Raw genomic sequence first — 14044 nt, forward strand, 5'->3', positions numbered from 1 at the left:
ATTCTCCATCACAAATGCTTCCGATTATCTCTGAACAACGACTTATACTGTGAAAACGATCTTTCCACATCACAGGACGTCAGACGTGCATATTTAAAGAGACGAATGTCGCAAACACATACATCGTCAATTTCACCTACAGGCACACCCTCCAATACTTGAGCAACTTTACACATTTTTTATATCCACTGTTTTTCCCAAACACATTCTGGAATTTGTCCCTTAGTACTTGTACTTCTGAACCTGGTAGCGAGTCTAGTTTAATTTTCACGGCATGCACCTCCCTGTTTCAGACAGCAGGTTTTTGGATGTTTCGATTTTTTTTACGGTGTCACACAAAAAGCTTATATTTGCTAATAGGAAAGCCAAATCGTTTTTAAAACAACCATCTTTCAGTATATCTTGAAGGATATCGATAGACGAAGCCCGATAACAGGGAATCATAACAAGACGTATTGCCTTACTTGATGGACATGAGCGAGATGCGAGAGATTTGTTTAAATTAAATAATGTTCATACCCGAGCTCTTATCTGTTGTGTTTCACAAACAAAGCGAGCTCTTATCTGTTGTGTTTCACAAACAAAGCGTGGAATGAAATCATCTTCAGCAACGGTAAACATTCCTAATTATGTGTTACAAGATCTCTCCTCCTTGTCCATGTTAATTTATTCTCTAATAATAACACTGATATGCTGCCTAGCAGTTCTCAGAACTTGAGGCGATACTATTACAAAAATCGATCATGGATACACCACACAGCGCTTAGAAACACGAAGCAACCAAGAATTCTTAAAAAGATAACGTACTTCTGAGTGACATAATTGGTTTAGTTTTAAAATGTTTAAAAGTTCTTGTAAAAAAGTTATTTAAGTAAAAGAAAAAACTAAGATTTATGTGTTTATAATGGATTTTCTAAAAATATGTATTTACATAATTTTTTGTGAAAATATGTGTTTTTATGTGAAATAAAATTCGGGTTTTAAACTTGAAACTTTATGTTCGGAATTTTTAACTTTGTTAATTGTGTTTTATCACACGCAAAAAGAATATTTAATTACATAGAAATCTGCTCCTTAATGATAAAGTGACACAAGCATAGAACATCGATCATATGACTTCACAGTTTCCATAACTGAAAACAAGTGTGATAAAAACTCTCTAGTGTTTAACTGAAAGTTACATAAGAGTTCAGTCATAGCCTCTCAATTCTTCCTTTCCACAAACACATCAGTCTCACACATGTAAGCTTTGTACTATAAAAACTTTTTCAGACAATAAATGCGCGCATACTTAAGATGTGTCAATGCATCAAGATTTTTTTAATATGGTAGATGCGAGATATATTTGATTTGCATGGCTCTATCATTCTGTAATTTTTTTATTCTTCGAAGTAGTGGTGAAATAAAATGTAATAATAATTTCATGATACTTTACTGTAGAAGAATTCAGCTTCCCACATGGATTCCACGCTACATAGCTTCTTGCAGTAATGATCATAATAGCTTCATGGAAATGAATCATCTATACCTCTCCCTTGTCATAACGAAGTTTCATGCAGACAGGAACTCTCAGATGGCAACGTACTACTGCGATACAAAAAGACAAATGAAAAAATTCAGCAGCTAGAGCATTAGTTATTATATACTACTACAATGATTTTTTTCAGTTTCTTTTATTTACTTTTGAAATTCGGACTTGCATCAACTCCAATTAGAGTTAAATTAATCATGGGGTACAAAAAGTGCACAAACAGTTGCTACTACTTAAGTCTGCCTTCATCTTTCTTTAAAAGAAAAATACTCCTAGAAATGTTTTTTCTAGTATTAAATTTTCGCAAACATAATATTATCTGAACACATGGGTATCTGTAGAGTGGTCAAGGAGGGTCACATGATATCCCTGGCCTTCTTTTTTTGTTAAGACCACATAAAATGACTCTGTTAGCAAACATAATAGAGAGAATTTGAAAATATCAAAGAGTTTTATAATGAAGCAATTATTGTTACTAAAATACAAATCTATACTAATAATAAATCTGTAGCCGAAATTTTTCTGGTAATTTTCGCTTTTCCAAAAATAATTGGTCCTAACAAGTATAATTAACCATCCTGAAACCGAAAATTGCTTTTTTGAAAATTTTGTTTGCACGTCTGTCTGGATGTTTGTTACCTTTTCAAGCGATAATGGCTGAACCAATTTATATGAAAATTGGAATATAAACTAAGTTCGTTGTAACTTAGATTTTATGACATATAGCATTCAAAATACCTTATTTAAAAGGGGGGTTATAAGGGGGGTTGAATTAAATAAATCGAAATATCTCCCTTATTATTAATTTTCTTGAAAATGTTACATAACAAAAGTTTCTTTAAAAATGATTTCCGATAAGTTTTATTCTATACAAAATTTTGATAGGACTGATATTTTATTAGATAAATGGGTTTTAAAATTAAGATAACGCCATCTAAGGTGCTGTAATGAAATAAAAACAAGTGACTTCGTCTATAAGGAGCCTTGGACAACAACAATCGAAAGCTATTAAACATAGCCTACAGAGAATGTTTCTGTGTTTGTATGAAGTAATATCGGAAGCTAATTAATTACTAAATGATATGTCAATCTTCATTAAACTATGGTTGCATGTATTAACAATTAAGAAACAAGTTAAAGTAATTGTCATTGCATGAAATGAGTGGTCTCTGGACCAAAATGATCGCATTTTATTTTTTTTAAATACAATTTAAATTAAGTAACATATTAAATGATTTATCCTTCTATCAAACACAAATGTTCCCTGGATCAAAGTCCTATTTTAATTATGTAATTACTTTATATTTATTTCTAACAGGTGCAGCGGAGCGCACAGGTACGGCTAGTTTTTAATATAAATTAAAAAAAAAAGTAATGAATCACCTGTTATCTGACAATAACTGAAAAACTGGTATTAATATTTCTATACAGTACATCTGTTCATTTACTGTATTTTCATAAAATATGGGCCCTATTATTCGTCTTGCAGCACACTACACACCAATTCTTTCATTGATTAAAGTTCACGTTAACAGTTCAGGAGACACTGATGAAGATGTGACATCACGTCGAAATGGGCTGTCTGTCGAAGGTGCTAAGTAATTTTGTTTTTTACCAATTCTTTTATCAAGACGAGGTACTTCGTCAATTAATCAGGGATTTTCTGTCCTCTAATAACTACAGTTTTGTGAACAAACAAAATCATGCAAATTAAACCAAACCTCATTTGAGACAATGATTTAAATGTGGATTAACAACCTCATCAGCAATACTCTGCAAAACCTCTTACAGAAATATACACCAACACCAGAACTGCAAGCATTGTATTCTTCATCTGACATTATTAGGAACATTAAATCCAGACGTTTGAGATGGGCAGGGCATGTAGCATGTATGGGCGAATCCAGAAATGCATACAGACTGTTAGTTGGGAGGCCAGAGGGAAAAAGACTTTTGGGGAGGCTGAGATGTAGATGGGAAGATAATATTAAAATGGATTTGAGGGAGGTAGGATATGATGGTAGAGATTGGATTAATCTTGCACAGGATAGGGACCTATGATGGGCTTATGTGAGGGTGGCAATGAACCTCCAGGTTCCTTAAAAGCCGTAAGTAGGTAAGAGACTAAAGGCCAGTTTGTCCAAGTAATGTTTAATTTTGCTTAATGAATGTTAAATTAACAGTCTGTTTATTTTTAACGCTTTGTTAATGTATTTTCCATTTGTTCAACATAATTTTGTTTAAGATAACCAACACTTAACTATAATGTCTGTTAGCACTATTTTAACTACTCAACAGCAGTTGGTAATGATGTTACACATGTAAGACAATTTTTGATTGGCTAAAATTAATCTTTAAATTCTATATTATAGAGTGAGTCATGAAACTTGCATAAAATGACAACCTGTTATAGTAGGCCACGCTCCATAAACAAACAGTTGACAAATGAAAGTTGTAGGTGACGTGCTGAATAATAATTACAAAGTAAGGTTATATTTCCTCATTGCTATTATGGATAAGAAATACGAAAGAAATAAAATAACAGTGATGTATTTAAACAGTCCAAAGTATTTTTTAAATGTTATATTACCAGTCATATGCTAAACATTCCCTACAGAGAGCCACAAAATATTAATTTCGCAACTTCTGTTCGAACAGCTGTGGAGACATCGGCCATATTTAACTAACTGTTAAACGAGTTAACTGCCCGAAATCCTACATTTAAAATTAACAAACTGTTAACAATCTGTTAAACCAAACTAGTGTTGAAAACATACAATTTTATTAATTAACAAACTGTTTAGAGTTTAACAGTCATTAAATTTTCTAACAATACTTGGAAAAACCGGCCATAAGACTAAATTTGAATATACATATAGTGTGTTGTTTAAATACATATTCACCCATTATATCGGTGGAGGTTCAATGGAGTCAATTTAAGTTAACATGATCAGAAAAATAAGTAAAATTAGCTTAAGTTCGATACTTTATTGTATCAATTTTTATTTTATTGGGTTATTTTACGACGCTGTATCAATATCTCAGGTTATTTAGTGTCTGAATGAAATGAAGGTGATAATGCCGGTTAAATGAGTCCGGGGTCCAGCACCGAAAGTTACCCAGCATTTGCTCTTATTGAGGCTGAGGGAAAACTCTGGAAAAAACCTCGACCAGGTAACTTGCCCCAACTGGGATTCAAACCCGGGCCACCTTGTTTCATGTCCAGACATGCTGACCGTTACTCCATAGGTGTGGACTATTGTATAAATAATGTACTAAATAAAGTTCTTTGGAAGTATATTTTAGCTCATTTATTATTTTTACGTCCTTCTCCAAAGACTTTTAGGTCACAAATGCATCAATCTAGAGCAGTGTCTTTCAACCATTTTCAACATGCGGCACACTAAAAGTGTAATTTAAAATCCCACGGCACACTTAACTTATATAAAGTAAACCAGTGATTCCAAACCAAGGGGTAATTTTGAGGGTTTCAGGAGGGAATGTGTTTACTGAATTTTGATTTGTACCGCATTCGCTGAATGTTGACTATTGTGGACTCATTTTTTTTTTACTACTGTTTCCAATTTTATTTTTGTAATTTACGACAACCTTAATTTATTCTTTTTCTCATGGAACACTGGTTGAAAATGGCCAATCTAGAGCATTTTTCTTAATAATATATATAATTCTACAATACTGAGAAAGAGCCGAGGTCATGGAAAGCATGGGGCTCTACGTCCATGCCCCTCAAGTGCCTTCATGGCATGTTACGAGGATACCTTACTGAGAAAGAGCCAGAGCAAGAGAGACAGAGTAAAAAATCATACTTAGACATGCAGAAAATCGCCATTTTATGTTTTTTCTTCAGTGGCATAATAAAACTATGGCTATTCTTTTTTTTTCTTATGAATTAAGTTCACAACTGTTACTAAATAAAAATTCTGATATACAGTATATCAGTAGTACATTTAGGCAATGCACGTTTATATGAAAGAGACAACAAAAATGAGGTAAAACTTCAGGAATAGATGAAGAAAAGCAAAACAAGTTATGACAACATTCATTCATTTATAGTGTTTTGCCCATGGGCAGGTCTTTCACTGCAAACCCAGCATTCTCCAGTCTTTCCTATTTTCTGCCTTCCTCTTAGTCTCCGCATATGTTCCATACATCTTAATGTCGTCTATCATCTGATATCTTCGTTATGACAACATGGGCCTGGAAATGCCTAATTTCTAATTTATCAGACTTACAAGTATGATTTCAGTGCACTCCACACGGCATGGAATCCAGAATTTCCATAAACCAGCAAATGTAGGCAGACACAAATCCCAATATAACAATCAATCTTCACACCAACAGAAGTTCTACAACAATAGCTAGGCCAGCATTGTTGATGATTACTTGTTGGGACCCCATGTATTTCAGAACAGGCTTACAGGCAGAACTACATAGGCCGAGCGCACAAAGAATCAGACGCACTGTAGTGCAACGCAACATTTTGTCTGATGGTACTCGAGTTCCATAGATTTCTTACAATGTGATGTACACAGAATCAGACGTGACAAGACAGTCATAAGCAGACAATGTCCAGGAACTCGACAAAGAAATTTTTCATACAGCTGGGCCGCAGCCAACAAAAGAAATTCCTCTTCAGTCAAAAGTAGCAGTGAAATTTTTTAAACATTTCTCGTCACTTCTTAGTCCTTGCATGAGTCCATAAGTCACGTCTTTTATTCCAAGGATCTACTCAAAATCTACCATTATCCATGACCATAACGAAAAACATGCCTTTACTAAATACTTTTGCATTTGTAAAGTAGGCTTTTATTCAACATTACTTTATTCCACTAGTGAGATAAAGACTTTACCTCACAGTTTGAACTTTATCTCACAGTTCATTAGTATTTTCCTAGTACCCGTGTACACAGTATAATTTTCCATTCAACTATTACTCAAGAAGTTACAACTATTACTCAAGAAGTTAATATATTAGTTACTAGATGTCACTACCTCTACTTCTTTATTACCATTTCTTAAATATACATACACTCAATCTCCTTCTCTTTTCTCTATCTACTACGTCGTAATTTGTGCATTGCATCCATATCTAATATGTATTTCTTTTTTAAATTTAGTAATAATTTACCTTTTGGGATGTGAGGAGACTTGATCCTGCGAAGTTGGGTTTACAGAATTTTAAAACAATATGCGTTAGTCAACTGAGCTAAACAGACACAATGATAAATTACATTTTAATATTCCTCTTAAGTTTACAGAAGTAAAATGTGAAATTATTTTAATCACATTAGTCCTGTGAACACTTCTAAATAATAATGCCTGAAACTTCAAAAAGACGAAAATACACGTTTAAAATGAAAAAAATATGTATTAAAATTATGTAATTAATTATAATTTGTTATTCATCCAACACCTTAGATACCATTTTTCACTAATCATGGCCTCCTACATCATGACCTACCTAGTACAAGTATCGATTCTAAAATCCATGCCATGATATGTGATTATATGGGGACTTATTTTCAACATATTTTCTTTTATAAAAACAGAATTTTTCGTTACGGTCATGGATAAAATTACGTATGGTACTTCTGAGCGTGATCTTTATTGCGCTCGTGTAATTTAAGCACTCAGCTGACGCCTCGTGCTTAAATCTTTCCACTCATGCAATAAAGATGCACTTACCTCACCATAAATAACTATTATTCTGTTCTTCTTCAAAATAGAGAAAATGCATCATGATGCCATCACATAAAAGAATTTCCAAACCCATGTTATTGTAGCCTATTTTTTTCTTTATATACTGTTGTTGTTGTTGTCTAGTGCCTTGCATTTGGCAATGAAGCCATTAGCAGTCGTGCTTTCCAATACTTTTGAACTGTAGTTTCTTCTGATCTTAATGCTTCACAGGTCTTCAAGTGGTCTTCATTCATTTCTGCTGGATCGTTACACAGGACACTTATGGGGAAGCTGAGATACCTATTCTGTAGAGATGACTATTGACAAATCATGACTTGCTAGACAGTCATGATTTGTCAATAGTCTGAAGGCTGCAACTGCTGTTTTCCTTGGTCTCTGGGGGAATATATATAAAGAATCCATTCCTGAAGTTTTGCCCCATATTTTTGTTACACCTTGTATTCCATGTCAAAAATAATTTTTATGCTCGACCATGCCGAAATGTACTAATTATACATCTGGTAGCAGTCCTTTAATGCATGTCATTAACGTACACCTACTCATTAAAGTACAGGTCTTCACCCAATGATAACTCAGCTTACATGTGTTCAGCCAATGACAAGTCAGCTTTGTACCGTTATAAAACCGCAAGTATCGATTATTCTCAGATATGCAATTGAAAGAGAATTAGCGAAAAGTCACGGAGGCTGGAAATCTAATACTGTCGCAGAAGGTTATGTTCTGTTACTATAATAATTAGCGTTAATTGTAAATAATATTCAAATAAATTCAATTTGTCATCTCGTTTTTCAATGTCGAATTCAATAATCAAGGTTATAATATTATAATATTATCAAATTTAACGGGACTACGTGAAGGTCAATGACATTATTGTTCCTTGGAAAAAATCTGCGCACATCTCACAATTCACGACCTAGAACAAGGTCACTTCCGATCTTGTCAGATACAAATAAAATGTATACATCTGAATACCGGTAATTTCAAGTTAGAAATATGGTCGAGCATAAAAAGTCGTATGAAACTCGCCTATAATGGTAATTAAGAAGCTCGTATGAAAATTATGAAACTCGCTTGCGCTCGTTTCATAAATATCCATACTCGATTCTTAATTACTATCATTATAGGCTCGTTCCATAATGTACTATTTAGGTATCCAAAATTCTAAAACACTTATTATAATCTAATTTCGATATGGATTTTTGCAGCATCTTACCAGTTTCTCTGCACTATGCACAAAGGGATTGCAAAATAATTAATTCAAAATAAAGATGAGAAAGGAGCTCTGACAAACTGCTTTACTTCTATTGATGTTACCTAATGATGCAAACGGTAAACAGAACGCAATAATCTACTTCATTTCTGACTAACAATATAATCTTATAATAGCTTCACTTCCATAGCAAACATATCATTACATAAAAATAAGTATGGCAGTGGAAAAATAAATAGTAACTAAATCCTTTGTATATTGCACAAATAATTGTATTTACTTTCTTCTAAATTTGTGATCGTCTTCTTACTTGATCAATAAAAATATATTAAATTTATATAGTAAATAAAATATATTAAACATTATCCACTAAAAAAAGAGTTTAGCACCACATTATATACAGTATATATAATGCAGGGTATTACATTATACAGCTTATAACCAACAACAAATATGTTAAGCATACATTGTTCCATTGATCTGTAGTTAGGTTATGTACAGAAATGATCTATATAAACAGAAGCTGTGTGTAAAGTTTAAGGATAAAATGGACATATGATATTTCAGATTATGAATTAAATCTTCAACAACTGAAATAATTATCAGGATACAAGATTTCAGTTGAAGCTGAATTTAGTATCTTCCAATATAATTAAAAACACAACTTGAGTTGGCCTCTGCTAGTTCATAGATACGAGACTGGAAGGGTCCAGGTGAAGGTAGAATTTTACACCTTGTCATAATGCCCAGAACGACTTCTCATATGAAACTGAATAGCGGATCTTTCTAGAGGGTAAAATGCAGCTGGAGTACGGTGCTGATCATACAGCTTTCTATTAATGCCGAGCTGAAAGTAATATTTACTCTACTTTCCCACTTCCTTATGTCCTGATGTTCTGTACACAAATACATTTACCACCTCTTTATAAAGTATAAAGGACTAAAACTAATATTTGTCCCTTAAAATCTGCAATTAAAAGAACTGCCTTAAAGTAAAACACTTTACTATAAGGTATAAAGGAATGAAACTAATATTTGTACGTTAAAATTTGCAATTAAAAGAATTTTCTTAAAGTAAAATAATCAGTACGTATGTAGCACTATCTCAAACAAGATAAAATACTATTAAAGACAAGATTATGTAAATATACAATAGTCTTTTCAAAATGTATGAATGTGAAAAGCAAAGCTATGTTCATTTTTTCATTCTACCAGGGGCCAGTTTCACAATATTTACAATCATTGTAAACTTTGTTTGTAAATTGTAAATTTCTGTTTCACAATCTTCGTTTGTAATGTTGAACTTTACAAAGGAAATCAAATCTTTACAAATTAAATTTTGAGTACTTTACAAGTGTTTTGTTTCACAATCAAGGAGTAATTTTACAAATGTATAAAGTTTAATATTGCATCAAAATATGAATAAACAAATTAATTAAAATTAAATTTATTAAATCAATTTTTGAGTAATTGGATACTGTTAAGAATTAGACTACAGAAGTTATGATGTTAAGATACGGTCACACGTCGATACTTTTGCAGCGCAGCAGTACAAAAAACTGCGCAACTCTTGTACTGCGACGTGTGAACAACGGTGCAACCCAAAAAGTAGTGGCTGCCGAACCTGCTGCCCACTACTTTTCCATGCTGCACGCAGCTTAAAAGTAGCGACGTGTGAACAGGGTTCTCAGGGTTGCAGCCGCAGCATTTTTGATATCAGTTTTGTTGAAACTTTTGCTGCGGTTGCGACAAGTGTTGCCACCCAAATGTGCCAATGATACTTTTATTGTTTGGATATATTTTAATGTTAGATGTGATGAAAATAAATTATTTGTAACAGTTATTAAATGTACAACACAGTCTGAGCATATTTGCTGATGATATAATTCATTTTTTTAATTTTCCATAGTGTAGTTTCAAACAGGAGGGTTGCCAACATTGATTATGTGAATATGCTGTTGGTTATCATTTAAGTATATAGGCGTTTTTAAAAGCTTTATAGTAAAAATAATGCCAATTTCTGAATACTAGTTAGAACAGAAAAGCAAATAATAGATAAGTAAGCTTTCGCATGAATTTCTTAATAATGCGAACATAACCACAAAATGTATTCTGAGAAGTCAACACGGAGATGGAAACCTGCAGCATGACTGCGGCTGAAAAAGTAGCGTCTTGTGTGTGAACAGACTCGCAACCTCCAGTTGCAACTTTTGCTGCACTTGGGTTGCGCAGCACAAAAAGTAGCATGCAGCACGCTACTTTTGGCTTACGTGTGAACATGGCACGCAACTTTTGCAGCTGCAGTACAAAAGTTGCGCAGCAAAAGTAGTGACGTGTAACCGTATCTTTATTTAGCAGTTTTAGTGACTCATACGAAGATATTGTATTTAGGCATAATAATAGAAGACATAGACATAAAATTTTCCAGCCAAGAATTAATAACACGTTCGTATCATTGTATAAATTTAAATGAAAGGTTTGAAATTACATTCGTTGCAATGGAATGCCTCCTGCAAGATATGGGATATCACATCCAACATGGAAAACTAGTGCACTAAACCTCAAATGAAAAAATGTGTATGGCTATCATACAGTAGCAGATATGCACGGAATTTCTAAGGCTTCAGTGTGCAAAAGTACCAACAGAAGTGATGCTGTATACAGTTTTAAATTTGAAGGATGTTATGTACGAACATACACAGGGACACAAGATTTTTATGCTGTTGCTGGGTTCCTTAGTGTTTGTGGAGTTGTGGGTGTAACATTAATAGCCTAAATATTGATGGGCCAACACAAAATGAACCTGATTTGATGGAAAGACAAGGCAATCATTCTATCAACTGCATGTTTGTATGTGGACCAATTCTGTTATTTACGTAGTATTTGACTGAATTTGACGTTGCCTACGATCATTTAAGTCATAGGCCAATCAATGCATTGGTATACTCGACACACATCACACGAGACTCCATTGTCGCCAATATAGCAAAATCTAGATACTTAAAAATGTTTCTTAATATTTTATATTTTCTGTTCGTGATATATGATTTATTAAGCTTATTATAATCAATTTTAGGATAAAATATAAACATGTCTCTCGATAGTGGTAAAAATACAGCATTTTTAGCTCTATTCCTTAGCAATTTTTGTAAACCGCTGTTGGCGATATTGCTTAATCAATAATTATTAATTTGTAAATTTCTTTAGCTGATTTTGTAAAGATCGTTAAACTTTACAAATTAATAAATTTGCATTGTGAAACACAGTTTAAAACACTTTGTAATCTTTCAGTTGTGATTTGTAAATTGTTTATTTGTAATTTGTTAACATTGTGAAACAAGCTCCAGGTTAAATTAAACAATCTTGCAGCAGAGTATGTTTTTCAAGACGAGTTATTTAAAATTTAACAATAATTTAATTTTTTGAATAAAAAACAGGCAATTTTTTTAGCAAAGACAAAAATAATCCTGTGTACAATTAGTAATATTTCTATAGCAACGCTATTGGAATTAGTTACAAAAATAGAAAAATATCCATATATTATCGTGTTGCTAACAAGGTCTCGACTATCATGCGCAAAAAGTTTTTTTTTATTTATTAATTTACTTTTCCATGAAAGACACACAAACCCATGGATCAGACTTATGTTGCACCCTGCATTATTTCTACTATGTCACTACATCCCAGATGCATATCAAATATGTCCCTCATTGCCACAGATTTTTCTACAATTTGTAAAAATAATTTATAGTGGCTTGAGTACAAAATACCTGAGCCCTGAGTAAATTTAGTGCACTTACAGTGTCACGTTTCACCTCTTGTTACGTTTACATTTGCGTGTACTCGTTTCAGGGTGATCCTCGTCTTCACCATCACTGTCACTGTCACTTTCACTGTCACTGCTCTCTGTTCTGGCTTGACGCATGTACTTCTTTCTCTTCATTCTATAAACAATACAAACATAATCATCTCATTCTTGGTTTCCCTTTTGCACCCCATCTCGCAGCATAGAGTAATATACCAAAACCTAGACAATACCAAATAGCAGTGATTCTTTTTGTGTTATTTCAATTTGTAGACGGTGGAACTTTGTGAGGTTCAACACTGCAACTACAGTCAAGGCTGGGCAGTATTTGAAATATGTATTTGAAATACATTTGTATTTTGTAATTTGTAAGGATTTTCGAAAGTATTTTGTATTTAAATACATAAAATTGATGTACAGTAAAACCCTGATAAGACGCTGTTCAAGGGACCTTGTGTAAAACGCGTATTAACCGGGACCGGGTATTAGGCGGGTATACTAATTTTGACTTATATACAGTATCTGTTAGCATTTTTCTTTATTGAAATACATGATTCATGAAAGGTAATACAGTATTACTCCATTATGTAATTACTGTACTGTACGTTAAAGACATTTACAATATGCACTGTACTTAATTCTTTCGAAAAAAAAAAAAAGAAAAAAAAAAAAAAGAAGCCATTTATAGTTGTTTGCCGTGTGTGTGTTCTCCAAGTCCTCATGTTTGCCACACTTCCCTCTCTTGTGCTTACATCCTTCTGACGTCGCAGCTGCAGTGATTGAGTCGCGACTTTTTATTACCGTTCTTAATGTCGATGATGGGATTCCGAATGCATCAGAGAGTTGTTTCTGAGTAAGAATACTGTTCTCATCGTGCTTTCGTAAGATTTCCAATTTTTCCGACACAATTGTAATCAAATTCACAGACACTTCAATACACAAAAGGACAACAAACTGCCCGGCAAAAATTTCCAGAATTTTATTACGGCCGAGTGAGGAATGCTGTTTGAGAGAGAGGGTTAGCAAGAGGGTGGGGTATTGTAACTGTATGTAGGCTTTAAGCACGCAGGTAGGGAGTCGAATAAGAGAGTGTAACAAGAGGGTGGGGTACACTAAGATATGAAGTATGAAGGTTTAAATGCGGAGGTAAAGGGTCGAATTTTCAGGTTAATGGCACCAGTGAGCTCATTGACCAAGATGTTTCAATGCTGTTACAGTACATTGCTGAAAATTACATCGAAAATATTCCACAAAAACAGCGCATTATGCAGGGCTTGAGCGCAACAAACGGGGTATTTTATAAAGGCGTTATATATGAAATGTGCAGGGACCGAACAAAAAAAAAAGCGTATTACACGGGATAGAGTAATAAGCGGGCGCGTCTTATTGAGGTTTTACTGTATTTTGTATTTCAAATACTTAAAGTACTTTTTTTTCCTTCTTGTCCTTCAAGTTTTGGATTTGGATTTGAAGAATGAACTTTTGTCTATTTGCCTATGCATTTCACATCTGCTAGTTTTTTTGCCACAACTGATTCCCTTAATGCCATAAAGAAATCTCCAACAACATCAAGGATCCATCACCCAACACTTGCTAAATGTTCAGCATTATGGAATGCGTCTAGGAGACCCAAATCCTCAGAAATTATATCAGATATCTTGAAATATTCATCAAAGTTTCCTTGCCCAACTCGATGGATTTCTTTTTATGACTCAGTCTCTCAAATATTGCAATTCAAACATGATATAAACAGGTGTAACAGAGAACTGCTCAGCTG

General features: G+C 33.5%; 1 protein-coding gene across 1 annotated transcript in view; it reads right to left on the reverse strand.

The window, feature by feature from the left end:
- Positions 1-6503: 6503 nt before the first annotated feature.
- The window catches only part of Cap-H2 (Chromosome associated protein H2), a 58705-nt gene continuing 51164 nt past the window's right edge, over positions 6504-14044 (reverse strand). The window contains exon 16 of the mRNA XM_069840190.1: positions 6504-12406. Coding sequence (XP_069696291.1) covers positions 12274-12406 — 133 coding nt within the window. The 3' untranslated portion in view covers positions 6504-12273. The remainder of the gene's footprint in view (positions 12407-14044) is intronic.

This window comes from Periplaneta americana, chromosome 11 (assembly GCF_040183065.1).
Source record: "Periplaneta americana isolate PAMFEO1 chromosome 11, P.americana_PAMFEO1_priV1, whole genome shotgun sequence".
NCBI classification, from domain to species: Eukaryota; Metazoa; Arthropoda; class Insecta; order Blattodea; family Blattidae; genus Periplaneta; species Periplaneta americana.